Raw genomic sequence first — 19,419 nt, forward strand, 5'->3', positions numbered from 1 at the left:
TTTGAGTTTTCAAATTTAATTTTTGAAACTTTCAATCTATATTTCTTTTTATTTTGAGTGAATTTTTTTAATATTTTAATCAAAATTATTTAGCTTTTAAACTTAGGAAAAATTACTTGTTTTTGCACTAACAAAAATATTATTACAAATTTATAACATTAATTATTAATATGTATAAAATTTGCTATTTATTTATAATATTTTTAATTTTTGAAACTTTCAATTTATATTTTTTTATTGAGTGAATTTTTTTAATATTTTAATCAAAATTATTTAGCTCCTAAATTTAGGAAAAATTACTTGTCAGTGCACTGACAAAAATATTATTACAAATTTATAAAAAAAAATTATAACATTAATTATTAATATGTATAAAATTTGCCATTTATTTATAACATATTTTTTTGTCAGTTGACTAGTAATTTCTCCTTAAATATACTTAGATTCACTTAAAAAAAAAAAAATTGTGAAAATCCAAAATAAATACAAAAAAATTCAAAAAATTTGCTAAAAATTTCAGATAATTTTAGAAATAATTTTTTGTATTTATTTTTAGCAAGGGCAAATTACCCACTTTAAAATTATTTCTAACTACAAAGAAAGGTATCTCGGACATACAACTTACAAGGATTAGAATACAATATTTACCTCCCAAAAAAAGTAAAAAAGATAAGGATACAGATAAATAGAGAAGAAAGAAATTACCTAGCAACAGCGCATGTATTTTAACCTTATCCACTAAAAGGAAGCAACTGTACTGATTTCTTGCATTTCTTGTGTGTATTTTGGGTGTAACCAACCAACAAGTGGATGATTTTACTGGTTTGTCCCAACTCCCAACAAAAATATACAAAATGGTTTCTTGATTCACTAGTGTACTAGCAAAGCATCACCCAAGTTGTTAAAAAACACCCAAGAACAGCCCAGGTGAAACAAAAGGTAAAAACAAGATCCTAGAAACGTCTATATGCATTCGAATGTGGCGGTCTATGCCCTGAGATTTGGTGTCTTCCAGGTGGGGCATGTGCATGCATTGTTCCTCCAACATGAGGAGGCATGGGAACCATCTCATTCGTACTATGTGACCCATCAAAACCCAGTGGCAGTTTCTGTGGAGATCGAATATGGGGATGTATCAAAGGACCGGACCGCTGGAGTTTTCAATGCAATTGGGCCTTGGGTAAAGACTGGACCTGAAGTTTTGAATTAGTGTAAGACACTGTTACTACCTGAATTAGAAGCTACCAAATGAAAAGATTGAAAAGGAATTTCGAAAGTAAAAGGTGAATTCACTTGGATGCTAATCTTACTATTTGCATGATTCATACCTGCCAAACCTTCCGCAGATCACATCTCTTTTCTCCAGATAGAGTTGGGAACAACAGCCTTCCGCATTCCTCCCCAACCTACTGAAGGCGTTCCACCCCAACCTTCTGTAGGAGTTCCACCCCAACCTTTCGTAGGCGGTGTTTCCCTGCAACCTTTTGTAGGCTGTGTTCTTCCCCAACCTTCTGTAGGCTGTGTTCCTCCCCAACCAGTCGCAGGCAGCATTCCACCCCAACCTTTCGTAGGCGTTGTTCCACCCCAACCTGTTGTAGGCAGTGTTCCTCCCCAACCTTTTGTATGTGGTGTTCCACCCAAACCCGTTGTAGGCAGTGTTCCTCCCCAACCTTTTGTATGCGGTGTTCCACCCAAACCCGTTGTAGGCTGTGTTCCTCCCCAACCTTTTGCAAGCTGTGTCCCTCCCCAACCATTTGTAGGCTGTGTTCCTCCCAAACCAGTCACAGGCTGTGTTCCACCCCAACCTTTCGTAGGCGTTGTTCCACCCCAACCTGTTGTAGGCAGTGTTCCTCCCCAACCTTTTGTATGCGGTGTTCCACCCAAACCCATTGTAGGCAGTGTTCCTCCCCAACCGTTTGTAGGCTGTGTCGCTCCACAGCCATTTGTAGGCTGTGTCCCTCCCCAACCAGTCGTAGGCGGTGTTCCACCCCAAGCTTTCATCGGCGGTGTTCCTCCCCAAACAGTCATAGGCGGTGTTGCACCCGAACCTTTCGTAGTCGTTGTTCCACCCCAACCTGTTATAGGCGGTGTTCCTCCCCAACCGTTTGTACGCGGTGCTCCACCCCAACTTATTGTAGGTGGTGCTCCTCCCCAACCTTTCATAGGCGGTGTTCCACCCCGACCTGTTGTAGGCGGTGTTCCTCCCCAACCTGTTGTAGGCGGTTTTCCACCCAAAACTGTTGTAGGCAGTGTTCCTTCCCAACCACTTGTAGGCGTTGTTCCTTCCCAACCTTCTGCAGAACGCATCTTTTTTGTCTTGACAGGAATAGCTCCATCTGTTTCCCCTGAACATTCAGTTCGACGCTTCTTTTTAGTCTGGATGCAGGGCTCTACTGTTTTTTTATCAATTTTCGTTGTGCATACTGGAGCAGGTAGAAGTTCCCGGCCAAACAAAAGTTCTCTTAGCTTAGTTCCTTCAATCTTACCATTCATAAAATTAAAAACATAGTGCATACAAAGGTGGATGCACTCGTAGATCTTTTTTACTTGTTTTTTTCCTACCGCTCTTGCAACATTTTGAGATCGATCAGTGAAATCCTCAACCTGTCAAAGGGGAGAATTAGCAAACACTTGAGTATGTTTAAAAGCATAGGAAGCGCCTTAAGAGTTCCAAAAAAGTGAGCTAAATTACACTTATACAGCCGATTTTAGAATCCCATGTTTTCAATATCCAAGATCCTTCATATGTGCTGGCACAAAGACCTTTGGCCCAAAGTGTTTCAACCGATAATAGCTACAATAGCAACAGCCACAGTAAATCATAATATTTCAATAATACACACATTAGACCTCATATGGAATGAAGATAATTTGTTGCATGAATTTCTATAAATCATAATATTTCACTCCACTGCCCGGATGAACAAGCATTACCTTGTTTAGCAGAGTAACAAAGAGCTCACCCAGGGATTCTTTATTCCTTTTTCCATAGTTCAAAAAATTATTAACAATCTTCCCCACCATCACAGGATCTGTCCCATCTAGAACATGCCAAGAACACAAAACCATTTAAATCTCAAGGATGAATAATGCAACAAAGAAGCTGACAGTAGTCACCAAGTAGCAGCTAAAAAACTCAATAATCAAAAAAAGATAACACTAATAACTGAGAACAAAAACAATTACATGTTGAAGTTTTTGGCTTCCCACCAAAGTGAAGTGATATTGGAAGAGACTAATGCATAAAAAGGCAAAGTATGCAATTCATCTAGAAGAAAGGTTAAGAAAATGCAAATAATTTGTTGGTCAAGAATCAAGATAAAAATATCACAACCCTCTGGAAATACATTGTGGATCATATCACGCTACTAATGCATTCTTCAAACATTTCTTTCTCTCCAATTATTTCAATCCACAAGCATGGGCAAAGAAAAGTTACTCAAGTTATATGAGGCCATAACAATTTATATTAATATAATACTCCTTAAGAGGCTACTGGTAGTTCTGGACACTAAAACCTAGTGAGATTTATTCCTTAGGCAGTGCTAGGAAAAAAATAAGAAAAAGATAGGTTTGAAATTATTTTTTTAAGACATATTTTGCACCCAAGAAAAAGAACAGGAAATGGTCATTGAAAATTCAGCTCCCTGCTGTATAAGACAATTATTCGGGATATATATGTACATTTGTTTGCTTGATAAAAAAATGGTAGGAGAGGCTGACCAGTGCGTGGCAACCCTACTTGGGCATGACCATAGTAGCTCCTACTCATTGGGGAGGTAGACGGGAGGGGCCTAAATGGGCCTGCAAATGTGGGGATCCTAGGCGTTTCCCTCAAGACATTCCAACAAGAAAAATTTTATTTAGTAGATTTTTGGGATATGAAGAGTTTAGGTAGTGGTAAAAGAGGAGAGAAACTAGGCTTAGATGAGAAACTAGGCTCCTCCACCACTCCCTCCCCTCCTCTGCCATCCCCTCCCCCCAACCCCATCTGCAGCCCCTTCCCTTCCCCCTGGCCACCCCCTCCTCTCCCAAACCCCCACCTCTTCTAAAAACCCTCTTCTTCTTCTTAGGAGGGAAGGTGTGTACTTTTTGTTCTTAATGGTGACTTATTTGAGGGATACAGTTGTAATTAAAAAAAATTCATAAAATGGTGTGGACTAAGAAAATGTGAGGTGTACAAATCTCAAAGCATAAAATTTGTAATTTTCCAGAACTATTCCTTATAAATGCCATGAACATTTTTAAAAATACAAATAAAGGGGCAATTTTAAAAATCAATTTTTGATATGAATTTTAATGCATTAATTGCATGTCAACTTTAAAAAGTAGGAATTCTCAAAAGGGAGTAACAATGTGGGATGGATGAAGTAGTAAATGTGGTTTGATGGGTAGGAGGAGGTCATGTGTTTGTCTCACCAACAATTATGGGATGTGCAAGACTCATGCCCATTAATTCTAAGACCAATGGCTCTTCCCCACTATGCCATCAGTATGGCTGGAGTCAGTTTATTAGAGCAAGAACACCTCTGTTGAATCCTTTGTTACCAAAATGTTTCGATTTACGGTTTGATTCATGATCGATGTAAATAGACTTCATGAAGAATTGCACAATTCACAATTCAATTCACTTTTACGATTTATGAAATTCTTGAAACTATAGGGTCTATAACAGACTCTGTTCCTACTCTGTTTTTATCGTTATTTATTTTATCTATTTTTTGGTGTTGTGCATGTGTTAAACTGTCATAACACAACTTTTACGAGTGTTTAGTACACAAATAACCGATACTCATGCATGGTTTGTTGTTATTTTGGTGATCATAGGGCTTGACCGGATCCAATCAAACCCAATAGGTTCTTAATCCTCCCCCCCCCCCCCCCCCCCTCTTTGCAAAAATGTAAAAATACATCTTCTAAGAATGCTTGGGGCCAAAGTAACTAGTACTTATGAAATATCTATTGTTATTTTGGTGAAATAATCGTAGTTCAATATGACATGAGTCAAGTCAGTTAGATCCAACGATTCCACAACAGTGTTTTTACTTATTTTGAACAATAAACATATACACTTTTTAAAGTGTTTTAGGTTTTAAATTAAAGGGTATCCATTTAATTTTTCTTCTTATTCTACCCTATTTAGGGTTTCTAGATCCATTTTTTTGAAAGTCAAGAGAATACATTATTGTTTATAAATAATTTCATAGTCCACTTACTAAGGTTGAATCACATCTATCTGAAGGGCCTAAAACAAGGATATAATTGTTTGAGTTACATCAAATTTAACTTTGACTTTCACCACAAAGAGCATCATATGGATTTTGTTCTAATACAACCTAAAAATCATAGGTAATGCCATCTTCATTTCATTATTATTTTCTAAGCTAATCTCAGTGCTCCTGGGTGGGCTATGTGGATCAAATTCTGTGAATCCACTCTCTGCAGGACACTATGTTTCATTATATTGGAACCATTTAACTGTTTCCTCAAAGTTCCTTTCATTTTTTTTACTGTTCCTCTATACCAATTCCGTCCTTCCATCTGAACTGAAGAGCTGCCAGCTGCAATGCACTTCCAAACTATAGAGCTCCTAGTTGCCAGTATTACTATATTAAATCATCCACGAACACATTAGAAATCTATCTACATCAACTCTTCCCTATTTTATTGCTTAATGATATCAACAAAAGGACAACAATGGTGTGTTTCAATAAAGAATCCGATGCCATTCAATCCGATGCCATTCAATCTGTTCAAAGGTTTCTTCCTATATTTTCCAATTCTTTTCTGAAATCAATATGATAAAAATCACATGTGTTTGTAAAAATGCAATAGCTAATTAATGAAACCAAATAAATTTCTTCAATGATATTTTATTATGTCTCAAACAAAGAGGAAGAGACACCCCCTTGGTCCCCCCTTTTGAATATAATACATATCAATTTACAAAAAAAGAGCAAGTGTTCCATCGGACATACAAGAAAAGAAGCTATTGTCTAAAAGTCATCCAATGGAATTCCTTTCTTCTTTGAAGTAATAGGCTAGTTAATAACGCTTATCCTATATATGAGGCGAAAGTTCTTACCTTTAAATATTGCAGAGAATGGAGGTAATATAGGTGGATCACGAGTCTGCAAGGCAAAGATATTACATTAGACAAAAAAGAAGAAAGCAAGACAGAGAGAAAAAAGAGAAGACGGATACAAATTTAAATGGTACAAAAATGGACGTGGAATCTGTGTTACCAGAACAGCCACAGGAATGTAGCGTTATTGCATTTGAATGTAGTGAAGAGAATAAAAATGTACAAAAATCCCAATGAGGACACAGCAGATAAAGATAGGAGACATAATTTTTTAATTTATTTAAGAACATGGATTCGAATAAGTTTCACAACAAAAGGGCATCTAAGCAACTGCTGTAGCACTTCGGAATATTACAAGGAAGAATGTAGTGGGCGAGATAGAATGTCAAACATAGCAACTCCTCAGTATCACATAAATGGGACATGGCTATTTGTGTGAGGAATATATATACTTACATACACGTATCTTTTACAATTATAATTTTTTTTTCTTCTCTCATATTTTAATTTTTTACTTTGTGGTTTACTTTAATGAATTCTTTATATGTACTCTCTTACAACAAGATGAGATTAATATTAACATTAAATGTATATTGCATAATTCAAAGAAAACATCTGTAGAATTTGGATCGAACTTATCATATCTGACCTTTATCCAAGCAATCTATAAAGGTAATGTAAGCCTGCAAGCATCATACCATGTTTAGGTTAAGTGGCTTACCCTTTAATTCATCCAACACTACCCTAGTAAAGGGGCAATGCAAGGCAAGACCTGTTGTGACCAGACCTTGTAGGCTTACGTGGCAATAACGATGATGCAAGGGCAATGATTGCCATTGACTGCTCCGGTGATTTGAGGCAATGGCAACAAGAAGCTGTGATACCGCAAGATGGTGAAAATAATAAGTATCAAGATCACAAAGTTGGAGAGCAGAGATGATGGTGCAAAGATTATGAACTGGTAGAAGAATTCAGATCAAACAAGGATGGGTCAAACTAATTGCAGTAGGTTGGGAACAACAATTCAATGACGAACAATGTTGCCGAAGTTGTTCAATGGGTGTTAGCGCAGATGTTGCAAACTGGAAAGACAATGATAAATAGCAAAGGCAAGGATCCCAATGAAGAAAATATGATGTGCTGGCAACTGTTGGTCTCTTTGGGTAACAATGATGTGAAGCAGTTAGGCAGTTGCAATGTGTTCTTAGGTTTGTGTTGGCTCTGATACCAAATAGACGCAAAATGGAGAGGGAGAAAGAAGTGAGAGGAAGAACACAAAGGACACAACCCTAAACCTTTACTCTCAATTTTATTAATCAACTCTGAATAATGCCATGTCAAACGTACTTCTTTATAAGCTAATAACCCTAACAGAAAAGGAAATTAGGATCCTAAGAAAATAAGAAACCAAATATTAACAAGACTCTCAATTAAATTGTAATTTAAAAATATATATATATATAACTACTAAAGATGCAAAATTATAAAATTGTAAATAAAGCTTCCTTGTCAAAGCTGTTGCATGCGTTCCTCATCACATTCCCAATATAGACAACCCACCAACCAGCACATTCTAGAGGTGTTGTGCAATGACCATCATTTCTAGGTCACTCATCCCTGGTAAAGTGGAAATTATGATTCCTAAATTGTTCAACACAACTTATTTGCTCTGTTATTGCTACTTCAATGTCTCTGTAAAGGTGATGTTCATCTTTTTATAACCAACAATCAAAATTCAAGTTCCATGTAGACAACTAGCAAAAAAAGTTCTGCTAATAACATGCAATGTAAACAGTTCTGGAAAATTAGTAGTTAATAATTTCAAGGTGTGATATAACGAGTACTGCAAGAGAGCTGACAGAAAAGGAAAACCATATCAATTTTTCACAAAATAGCCAGGAACTCAAGTGTTATGACTAGCATTCAATCTGAACACAGTAGAAAGCTGCTTAGGAAAGTATAAAAGAAAAAAAAAAAAAATCATTGAAGCGTGAGAAAATTTACTACTAATTGAAGAACACAGCAAAAAAAAAATAGCAGAAACTACAGTATTCACTATCTATGATAGATAAATGCCTCCCCGTCTAAGAACTTAAGCCATTCTTGTTAACCGATCGACCTTGATGTCCTGTACATAATCTACTAATACTAAGCATTTTGATGTTTAAATTTTTGACCTTTTCACTACTGTCCAGTACCACTGAGACGAGATAAAATAATCATACCTGGAGATGGAATGCAACCAATAATATTATGGATAAGGAGTTCATCGTTCGATCTTTCGAACTGTTAATATCCTGTGCTTTTGCCCAAGCTTTCATCTGTAATGGATAAAAAAACATTGGCAAATCTCATGCCCATGAGATGCTAGAGTGGTAAGTTTGACAAATCTGCAGCATTGAAAATAACATGATGTGTACATATAAATATTTCAACATTTAAGCACACCTGTCTACATAATGATGCATGTATGCATTAATTAGACGTCACTGAACAACAAGACTTGTGAGAAAATATTTTGTGTCACGTTCATGAATTTTGTTCTCCATCCCTCTTGAAATAGAGCTACATATGGAGCACATCTTAAGGAGTTTTCTCACAGATAAGCTTAATGAGAACATCTTTGACCCTCTTCTATATGACCGTCTATTGGATATTTGGTGCATGTAACCTCTTTCTCGTGCCTATCGGTGGATGGTCCCTTCGCTTCACTCATCTATTGACGTACTAAAATACAAAGTGGAAAACCTAGCCCACCCACTACCCTTCCCTTTACGTACGTGAGTTAGGCCCTAGCTCGGGATCGGGCAAAGAAGTTTTTTTTCCTATGCCTCGTATAAATCGATATGAATGGAAGATGCCTCTAGAACTTGTTTTTCTCGGCCTCTCTCGAACGATGTAAAGTGAATTGTTTCGGTTGAAGTCTTCTACAGTAGTGAGAATTTGGTGTAACTAAGGTTGACGTGGAGAGCTTGGGAGTCAACTCTGTCTCACATCCTCATCCCCCTGGCGATCTACGCCCTCCCCTCCGCCTAGGATTGCTGGCACTAGATGAAGCACAGGTCTTGTCTAACAAGGCATGGGACCCATAGATTCATTGTCTGCTGTGCAGAAGCTTCCTTCTAAACCTGCTCTGATACCATATTAAAAATACTATATTATTGATTGATATATTGATTGATTGATTGTTGATATATTTACAATTCCTATATATAGAAGAAAATGTGGTAGTAGGTGTAGGAGTGAAGTGGAGGTGGTAGGTGGAGTGTGTGATAGTGGAGGTGGTAGGTGGAGTGTGTGATAGTGGAGGTGGTAGGTGTGGAGTGTGTGATAGTGGAGGTGGTAGGTGGAGATAAATTCTAACAGCCCCCCGCAAACTCAAGGAGGATAGAAACTAACCAACTTGAGTTTGAAGAGAGGAACAAAACAAGAAAATACATAAAAAATAAAAAAAAAGATAGGAGACACTGTATGGTCGTGTCAGACCGTTGGTGAAGACACTGAAAGGTGGTGTCATAACGTGGTAGAGGACACTGGATGGTGGTGTCATAACGTTGTAGAGGACACTGTATGGTGGTGTCATAACGGTGTAGAGGACACTGTATGGTGGTGTCATAACGTTATAGAGGACACTGGATGGGGGTGTCATAACGTGGTAGAGGACACTGTATGGTGACCGGAATCAATGTCGGGACAGTTTATGGGGTCATGTCAGACCGTTGGAGATGCTAACCGGAATCAATGTCGGGACAGTTTATAGGGTCATGTCGGACCGTTGGAAAAGCTAACCGGAATCAAATGTCGGGACAGTTTATAGGGTCATGTCGGACCGTTGGAAAAACTAACCAGAATCAAATGTCGAGACAGTTTATGGGGTCATGTCGGACCGTTGGAGATGCTAACCGGAATCAAATGTCGGGACAGTTTATGGGGTCATGTCGGACCGTTGAAAAAGCTAACCGGAATCAATGTCGGGACAGTTTATGGGGTCATGTCGGACCGTTGGAGATGCTAACCGGAATCAAATGTCGGGACAGTTTATGGGGTCATGTCGGACCGTTGAAAAAGTTGCACCCTCAAAAGGTGTGCCCAATTTTGTCAAAAGGCGTGCCATCAAAAGGCGTGCCCAATTCATCAAAAGGTGTGCCGGACATGATGGCGAGGCACGTGGGCGCCTTGGCTTGCGCGCCCGTTTGTCGGCTGGTGGCAAGAGGCGCGCGATGCGCGTGGCTGCCTTGGCTATTTAACCAAGGTTGATGCTGAGGCTGAGGCAGAGAAAAGCTGCGAAAAACCTCTGAAAAAAAAAAAAACTCTTCTTCGTTTTGCTGAGAGAGATAGTCCGTAACACTCTGTTGTCTGAGAGAGATTTCTGAGAGAGATACTCTGTAATACTCTGTGGCCCAGAAAATGGCTTCATCTTCCCGGAGTCTGCTCACTCTCTTTCCCGACCTCAACGAGTCAACAAGAGAGACAACTGGTGCGGTGGCACTGGAACCTCAACCAAGCGCCCCGGAGTTTACTCCGTTGAACTTTCCGATGCGGTCTGTGGAGCAAAGAATGGCAGTGCAGTCGGATGTGGAGGCCAATCAGTATACTTTGAAGGCATGTGTGGAAAGCATGACGGCGGTCACAAATTTGTCGCACCGGCTGCAGAGCAGGACAAATGAGGTGCAACAGTTAAACTCCCAGCTGGCTCTGCTCCAACGCATGTATAAGGATGCGCGAGCAGAGATAAGCGTGCTAAGGGCAGAAAACAAGGAGCTGAAGCGGAAGGCCACCGTGATGTTCCGATTTGGAGGTCCTCCATATGCTGCAGTGGAGGAGTATGGGAGAGTGAACGTGCTCGGCGGCGTGGAAAACACGGAGGCAACACTGTCAAGGACTGTCCAAGACGGAGGCAAGAAGAAGAGACCGGTTGCAGAGTAGAGAAGAAAAATCCCACTGTGCCGAGTTGTGTTGGTTTGTTTTTTTTTTTTTTTTTTTTTTTTTTTTTTTGTGGTGTAAAATGGTGATCGGGGTGAGCCCCAACATGAAGAAAATAAGTTGGTGTGCAGTTCTTCTTCCTCTTATGTTTTTTTTTTTTTTTTTTTTTTTTTTTTTTGAAAAAAAAATAATAATAATAAATAAATAAAATAAAGAAAGAAAGAAAGAAGAATGTGTGTGTGTTGTGTGTCACTTTTTTATTCTTTAAAAGCATACTGTGTCCCCCCGAGCAAGAGAAGAGGATGATGGTCTGTGCAAGATATTAAAATAAACATAGAGATATATATATATATATATATAAAGATATTAAAATAAGAGAAAGTGGAGTGGGGTTGGAATAAATTAAGGAAAAAGATGGAGATGATTAAAAGGGAGCATGGGGAGAGAAAAAGGGACCAGAGAGAGAGGGAGTGGGTGGAGGGCATGTGTATCTGGTCATATTGGGCAAAAAGTTGCGCCTTAGAGAGAGAGTTGGGGGTAGAATAGAAAACCAAATCGGACAGAAATACATAGAAACCAGATTAACATAAAACAAACATAGTGAAATAATAGATAGATGGATAGAAGACAGATAGGTAGATAGAAGAGAAGCGTTGATAGTTAGACCAGTTCATCAAGAAGAGGCTTTCCACGGAGATCACGAAAGTACGATCTGGGGTTGCTTTCAAAGGTTGACCTAGGCATCCTGTAATTCCTCCCTGGTGCTTTCATCATCCTCTCGCCGCGGCCACGGCTGCAACAACAACAGCAGCGGCAACACAGGCACATGATGAGCAGAACCGCAGCGGCGATGAGGAAGGGTGTTGCTACATGGAGCCAGTGGCGGAGTTGGCCTCCTCGGCTATCCGGCGGGGTAGATGACGAGATGACGGCGGCGAGCTCGGAGAGGGTGACGATGTGGAGGGGCATGGAGTTGCAGATCCGTATGGATGGATTTTTTCTGGAGCGATTGAGGCTTCCAATTGGAGGATGTGATTGTGCTTCTGGCGGAGGGCACGGAGGCTTTGCTTTGGCGAGGTATGTGTAAGAAAAATCTTAGCGGACTAGGTTGAGGTCCGGCGGGCAGCTAAGGTGAGGTTGCCGCCCGCCGGGGAAGCGAAAATATCAGGTTCTAAACCTGCTCTGATACCATATTAAAAATACTATATTATTGATTGATATATTGATTGATTGATTGTTGATATATTTACAATTCCTATATATAGAAGAAAATGTGGTAGTAGGTGTAGGAGTGAAGTGGAGGTGGTAGGTGGAGTGTGTGATAGTGGAGGTGGTAGGTGGAGATAAATTCTAACAGAAAACACTCTCTCTCTCTCTCTCTCTCTCTCTCTCTCTATATATATATATATATATATATATATTTTTGTTTTTTGTACCCCAACATAACAGTGCAACTATCTCCTATTCAGAATCCACAATCACATCTATGCATAGAAGTTTGGATCACATGATATCCTACTTCAGAATGCATGGCCAGTCTTATACAACTTGGAAAATATAATGCCCAAATTACTCCCCATGGCATATACAGAGCCAACATGCAAATGCCTGAGGCTTCCTTGCCCTACTCCTGGCCTAGGCAAGCCACAGTCCTTTAGGGTGCTTGAGCTACAGTCAGCAGGGAGACTAGGGGTAAATAAGTTACAAATTGACCTTATGCAAAAACCCTCATGTTGAGGTTCACTATGAAAGCAAGATGTCTTCTGGATTTGTGCAAGTAGCTGTCAGACAGCTCGAAGTGCTAAAGCATCAAACCACAAAATGTTTCACTAGAAGTAACAACACTACGATAAACGATGAGGAATTTTTATTTTTATTTTTTTTTGTTAAGTAGAACAAAAGATAAGGTGATACTTGGAGATTCACTGCACAAGACAGACAAGGCGCACAGGAAACAAATGAACAATGGGACCTGATGTGCACAAGTATAACCCAAAAAGGAACTACTCATAGTTCTAGTTCTGTAGAAAACAAGCATTTGAACAAATCAACTTGTTGCATATTGGTGAGCTAAGTGACGACACAAGATAAATCATTTGTATATATATATATATATGCAGGCCAATGCCAAGTATTATGCAGCTGACAATCTAAAGAGGTTAAGAACAATAGCAAAATATTTAATTACCAAAAAGCTTAGCATCTGAAATCGATCATCGATTGAAGAAATCAGGCGGACAATCTGGGATTTCACAATTCCATCCCGGTTCTCAATTGAAATGTCACATTCAATTCCAGTTCCACGATCAACAATTTTCAAAATAGGAACCTTAGCTGTCAAAATTGGATGGACGCTGGAAACGTGTCCCTTTCCTACACATAAAAAATGAATAGATTAGAAGCATCCAGTATTTCCTGTGATAATCAGAATATTAATTACAATAAGAGTCTAATAAGCACCAGGACAAGGACAAGGATGATAATCCTAAAATTAACTACTGAAGATTCTGCGTAAGTCAAATGCTCAATAACTTTTATATTTTGATTCCCAGCCTAAGCAATTTTAGCTTAGATAAGAAAGATGAGCATTCTTTATCATCAGTGTTTACTTTGAACATTTCAGATTTATTTCATCCCTCAAAGGAAAATATACATAGAAGTCCCAGAAGAGGAAAACTATGCATTTAGGTAAAGAAATTTTATCGAAAATGACTGTCAAACAACATTGTGCTAGTGACTATATCGACATAAAGTATTCAACTCTCAGGAATACCAACTGAAGTATAGGTTCAACTGCTCCAAAGAATATTCATGTACGTTGTCCTCTGTGAAAAGGTGATGCAACGCCTAAAATATGCTGAACACTATTTCAGTGAATGCAAGTATATACTCCCAAGTCTCCATCCCTAATCACTCTAAATAAGGTTTTCTAGTAGATTATTTGAATGTACAAATGATAATCTTTAACAGTAGTTTAATTTAAATTACATGGTACCTTTCAATTGAAATATGCTCAATATGAGTGATAAGCTGCTGATACCACTACGGGTCTACTAATCCCCCCTCCCCCCACCAAAAACACAGAGAGAGAGAGAGAGAGAGAGAGAGTAGACTCTTAACCTCAATTATTACTTTTTAAATTAGGTGTGATATAAATCTTTTCTTCAACTTTCCTGATGTTCAATTTGTTGCAGTAGGCTGCTTTTGTCACTTAAAGTTTTTCCACTACCCAATATTTTCTATAATCATATAATGATCAACATTGAACTCCCACTCCCTCGGGTCTGTAAGGGCCATACAACGACGGGTCTATAATCTACAATTAGTAATAGACAACTATGTTGCATGGACTCTCCAGAATAAATCAAATACCCATGTCAAATACCAGACACTTGGACAAGGGTGTGGGATATGTGCTCAACACTTTCCATCGGACACTTCTTATATATTTATGTTGAACTTATCTTATATATATATTAATACCGTATAGTTGCTATGCAATACTTTTTTATGTTACACATAGCACCATTTTATTTCACATAATAAATATTTTTATTACTAACATTATCCTTTAAGAAAAAGGATTTATATTTATTTTTGACATTAATAAATGGTAATTTAATTTACATATGGATTGATATGCATAAGGAAATATGTATCACAATTGGGATTAGAGTGTATTAACTCATAAACTCAAAATGAACTTGTTTCTAATCTTAGTGTAGGGATTGAGGTTGAAAAGTAATGTGGAAATAGGTGAAAAGGTAAAAAGAGTTTTGAAATCAGTGAAAAATGTTTTGAAATTGATTGTCTCGTGTTCTTCCCCTTAATTATCCTTTTCTTGTGACCCAGGAATACTTGTTAGCAAGACCGTTTAATAATTACATAAAACTACAGATTTTGAGCATGCCCCTTACATGTCATGCCTGGCACTTTTTTAAAATTTCCATGTTGGCCTGTCTGTGCTTCATAGTATATAACTTAATTATAAGAAACAAACATCCATTAGCATGCTCAACAAGCCTGCAATTGGTAGGTCAAATCCCCCAACAAATAAAAACTAAAAACTGCATCCCATGCATTTAATTCACAAGATCTAAGATCATTCCAAATGGAAATTAGCACCAAAAAAAAGATAATGAGGGGGGTATAACATAAATTACTTTGGAGTGCATATAACTTTTTTGCAAACTTTCGAAGGGTCTGAATCTTCTTCTCTTTGGGGAAATCAACTGTATTGTTACTAAAATTAACAGACAAGTCTAGATCACTTTTAGCACTGAAGATATCCATTAAGAAAGATCCAAATTGCTCCACGACAGGAATATCATCAGATTTTCCTGAAACCAAAAGTAAATAATCATGATTAAATAGTGCATATAGGTAATGTGGCTAACATTTGGCTGGGATGAGCTATGGAAAGGTCTAAAAATGTAAGATCAGATACATTAACACAAACTAAAGACACATAAGCAACATCTAGATGACGTAGCATCATTTTAGAAATTATTGATGCGAAAAGAGAAAACCACAACTATGATTAGGCATAGTGGTTTGAATTTGTGAAAGGGGAGCACTTGCACAGACCAATTATAATTGTTAAATCGAGAATCAAATCATGAATCGTAAAGGTTCGGTCATAATTTCTAAAATACATAGAAAAATATATCCATATATTCAAATAGTAAAGATATATTTTAAATATTAAAGGCTTAAACATAAATCAACGAAAAACTTGCTTTGAATGATGATCATATGGTTTAATAGGTAGATGCTTGCATCTATAGCCAAAGATGATCTATTATCCTATAATACATTATTGATTTATGACAATCCTTGAGTACAAATAGAGAACACCAGAATCCAATATCCATTATACAGAAGATAAAAAATTCAAAAATTCAAATAACCTAAGCGAATTTTACAAAATACGCATTCATATATGATTTTATAACCGTCACAGGATTCACCCTTTCATAAGTTTCAAACTTTTGTGTGTTTGTATTCATGCAGAAACAAGAACAATAGGAAGAAACTGAAGAAGAAAGTAGCAAGCCAGACAACTGAGCAAAGGCTGTCTTGAGTGACTCTCAAAGCTCTCAAATTCCCAAGTGGAGCTCCAAATGGTCAAAGCTTCAATATTTAAAGGCCAGGAGCACCCCTGGAATACATGTAGGCACCCCTTCATTAAGATCTGCGTTTAAACTCTTGTTCTAACAGAAAGCTAACCATGGATACTGCTACTCTTCTATCATATAAGTCAATAAGTGAACATTCTATTTAAAGATAATTCAAAGCATAAAGCAACCCAAAATAGTCCACCATAAACTAGTGGGGATTGCATTTATGTTTGTGCATTTCTGGATTGACAATAGATATTAGATGAGTCCAGCACAAAAATCACCATAGATTTCCTTTGCTATCACATTGAAGATTCGAACCAAATCTTTGCGATTGTAATAATCACTTTCTTTTGGACGACAAATGACATAAACATCACGAAGTAGTTCCTCAAGGGCAGGTATTTGTTCAGGGACAAGTTTATTCTTTTGCGATCCCTTCAATTCACGCTTCTTTGCTTTCTTACGCAGAACTGAAATCAAAGTGAGAACATTAGAATTACTCATTTAAAAAATATCACTATTCATATAATATCAAGGATAATTTAAATGAACTTCATAAATCATGAGCTTATATCTCCAAAAACTGAATGAAGCTTCCACATCTACTTAACTCAGTTAGTATCCCAAGATTAGTATTAGGTTCAGTTCATAAATAATCAAGCAATAAAAGTAATGACAAAAAAAAAAAAAAAAAAAAAAGAAAAACACCATTCAGTCTCAACACAAGTTTCCACAATGAAGACTGTTGGACCTGTTTTGATCTAATAGCAGGGACAATAATGTGTTCAAAACGTTATGCCTAATCAAACAATTGTATACCCAACACAATAAACAAGTTGTTGAGGATTAAACCACACACACACACAATAGCAACCAGAATCAATTACAAACAAGAAAACATAACATGCAGATTTATGTGGTTCGGCAAGATTGCCTACGTCACGGCTCACACCATTTCCACTATACTGACATTCACTAAGACTTACAGCATTAACTATCAAGACACATTTATCCCAGTTCCATTCGTACACTTCTTTCATGTGCAACTAATTTGTATTGGCTATTATGACATCTAGATGTGAAAATTGCATTTCCTCAATAGATGATAAATTGACTTTAAACAAAAATAGATATTTTCTATCAAATAAGTTTGAAATGAATTCAACCCCGCAGGGGAAAAAAGCCACTACAGGTAGATCCTAAACATAAAGCTCCAACATATAAATATGTGTGTACAAATTGTTTTAGCAACTCTACTTTGCGAGTAAAGAATGCTTTCTTTAAACACATTTATCAATCCTAATTCCTAGTTCATCTAAAAACTAAACTTAACCTTGCTAGGTTCAGATCATCCAGCTACTAAGAGAATTCACCATGGTGACAGGTTGCTTTATAAGAGTTTTAAAAGATAAGCAGCATAGGAATCAGATGTAAAGATTACTCACCTTTCTCACCCATTGCCATGGTTTAGAACCTACAAGATTAATGAAGAGAAGTTACGTTTTAGGAAGAAGCAGCTTTCCAGTGAAAATAGATTATTTAGCGACATTAGTATACCAGGAGCACTTGATTATCAGTTCAATCTGCAAACAGTAAATGAAATTGTTAAGGCTTGAGATGAGCATCTGATAACTCCAGGAATGGTAACATTGCACCTTTCACAAGCCATAAAAGCTAGGGAGAAACTATACATGGATTTGAAGCCAGATACATATACATATTTACATATATAAATTTTTTACAGGTAAAAACATATATTGTAAATCATGCCACATGACAATTCCACATGGTGCAGAACCAAAAAGTTAGACACTACCCATGTAACAAAGAAGTTCAGAAGAGAGACACGATGATAGAGCATGACTCTGAGAAATCAAGTCATTGTCTGAAAGCATAGATGGAGAAATTATAAATCATCTAATGTAAGAACTTAAATAAAATGTACCATCAACACTGAAGACCATGCAACCATAAACCTTCATGTCTCCAGTACAGTTTTTTGATTTTTTAGTTTTTATCAGGTCTCCAGTACAGTAATCAACATGATCAATGGTCGATTTTCATTTTGTTTCCTAGTGAAGAATCAAAATACCAACAACCAAGGATTTTATAGTTTGGGTACACCTTTATATCATTGAAAGTGGAACCAACCTTAAAACCAACAGATAACAGTAAGGAATAGCAAAGTGGTGACCATCTTACTTTCTAAACACACAAAAGCAAGACAAAATTATACAATGTTTGGGAATATAGGAGAGAAAAGAAAAGAAATGATTTGTTAAGTTAAGAGAGAAAATAAAAAATTGCATTTTCTCTCCCTCTTGTTTGGTTAAGCCAAAGAAAAGATAGTAATTTCTCTCCAATTTTGTTTGGATAGACTACACAAAAAAGAAAAAAGAAAAAAGAAACTCCTACAGGATATATTACCAAAATAACCCTTTATGTTTTTATTTCTTTAGTAGCTAGATGGACAATTTTGGTAAAATTAGTAATCATTCCATTTCTTTTCTCTCCCAAACCCAATCTTTGGAGAGATTCAAAAGTGAGGTATAACTTAAAGAGAAATCAATTTCTCGCATCTTCTTTTCATTTTTCATCTTTAGTAATCCAAAGGGACACTTAAACTAGTTTGTAAATTTAAACTTCATAATATCAAAATTAGAACAAGAAAACATATTTTTTTTAACTCTAATGTTAAAATTACTGGTTAACATACAACACCAAGTACTATATCTGTTAGCATTACTGGATAAAGAATTATAAGGCCTTAAAGTGCATTTGCAGTGTAAACCACAATCTTGCCCATTAATATCAAATAAAAACTAGTGGCTTCAAATGAAAACAAGGTGCATGATCAAATAAACACCTTTAGAATAAAAAAGAACAGATACCCATTAACAGAAACCTGAGCTTCATGCATCAAAGAAGAAAATGGATTAAAGCTATGAGGCTCACAACAAGGTTCACATACCTTATTGCATGATTCAGAATCAGAGACCCTTTCGCAATCCTCAATCTCTGTTCAACCATATACGAAGATCTTTATCAACAAACAGAGACTTCAAATCAAAAAAATCTTAAACAATGACAACAACTTCATACTCAACCTCTGCCCAATTCAGATTCCATACATCATTGATCGAAGACTTCGAGACCATTTGATTAGAAAAATCGAGCCTCTGATGATGATCATCAACTCTGTGTTTTACAACCCTAGTTTCGAACCTCCCCAAATTCGATTTGGGAACACTGGGAGATGAACCAGACAGAGCCATTCCGGAAGGAAAT

At 37.2% G+C, this 19,419-nt stretch overlaps 1 protein-coding gene across 6 annotated transcripts; it reads right to left on the reverse strand.

Annotated features, from left to right (window-relative positions):
- Nucleotides 1-701: 701 nt before the first annotated feature.
- On the reverse strand, nucleotides 702-19,419 carry LOC114322613 (uncharacterized). Of its 6 annotated transcripts, none has more exons than XM_028269957.2 (13): nucleotides 19,239-19,419; nucleotides 19,103-19,149; nucleotides 17,689-17,714; nucleotides 17,577-17,605; nucleotides 16,413-16,601; nucleotides 15,172-15,348; nucleotides 13,197-13,381; nucleotides 8,311-8,406; nucleotides 6,086-6,131; nucleotides 2,935-3,041; nucleotides 2,693-2,794; nucleotides 1,329-2,604; nucleotides 702-1,193 (listed from the first exon to the last, which is right to left on the reverse strand). In XM_028269957.2, exons 4-12 carry the CDS (start codon nucleotides 17,593-17,595, stop codon nucleotides 1,348-1,350), a joined length of 2,178 nt encoding a protein of 725 aa, XP_028125758.2. In that variant the 5' UTR covers nucleotides 17,596-17,605; nucleotides 17,689-17,714; nucleotides 19,103-19,149; nucleotides 19,239-19,419; the 3' UTR covers nucleotides 702-1,193; nucleotides 1,329-1,347. The 6 variants fall into 6 exon arrangements, with proteins under 6 accessions (XP_028125758.2, XP_028125760.2, XP_028125761.2 ...); XM_028269959.2 differs by having other exon boundaries at nucleotides 19,234-19,419; XM_028269960.2 differs by having other exon boundaries at nucleotides 19,263-19,412.

Source organism: Camellia sinensis, chromosome 1 (assembly GCF_055761805.1).
Source record: "Camellia sinensis isolate YWXY chromosome 1, ASM5576180v1, whole genome shotgun sequence".
Taxonomy (NCBI): Eukaryota; Viridiplantae; Streptophyta; class Magnoliopsida; order Ericales; family Theaceae; genus Camellia; species Camellia sinensis.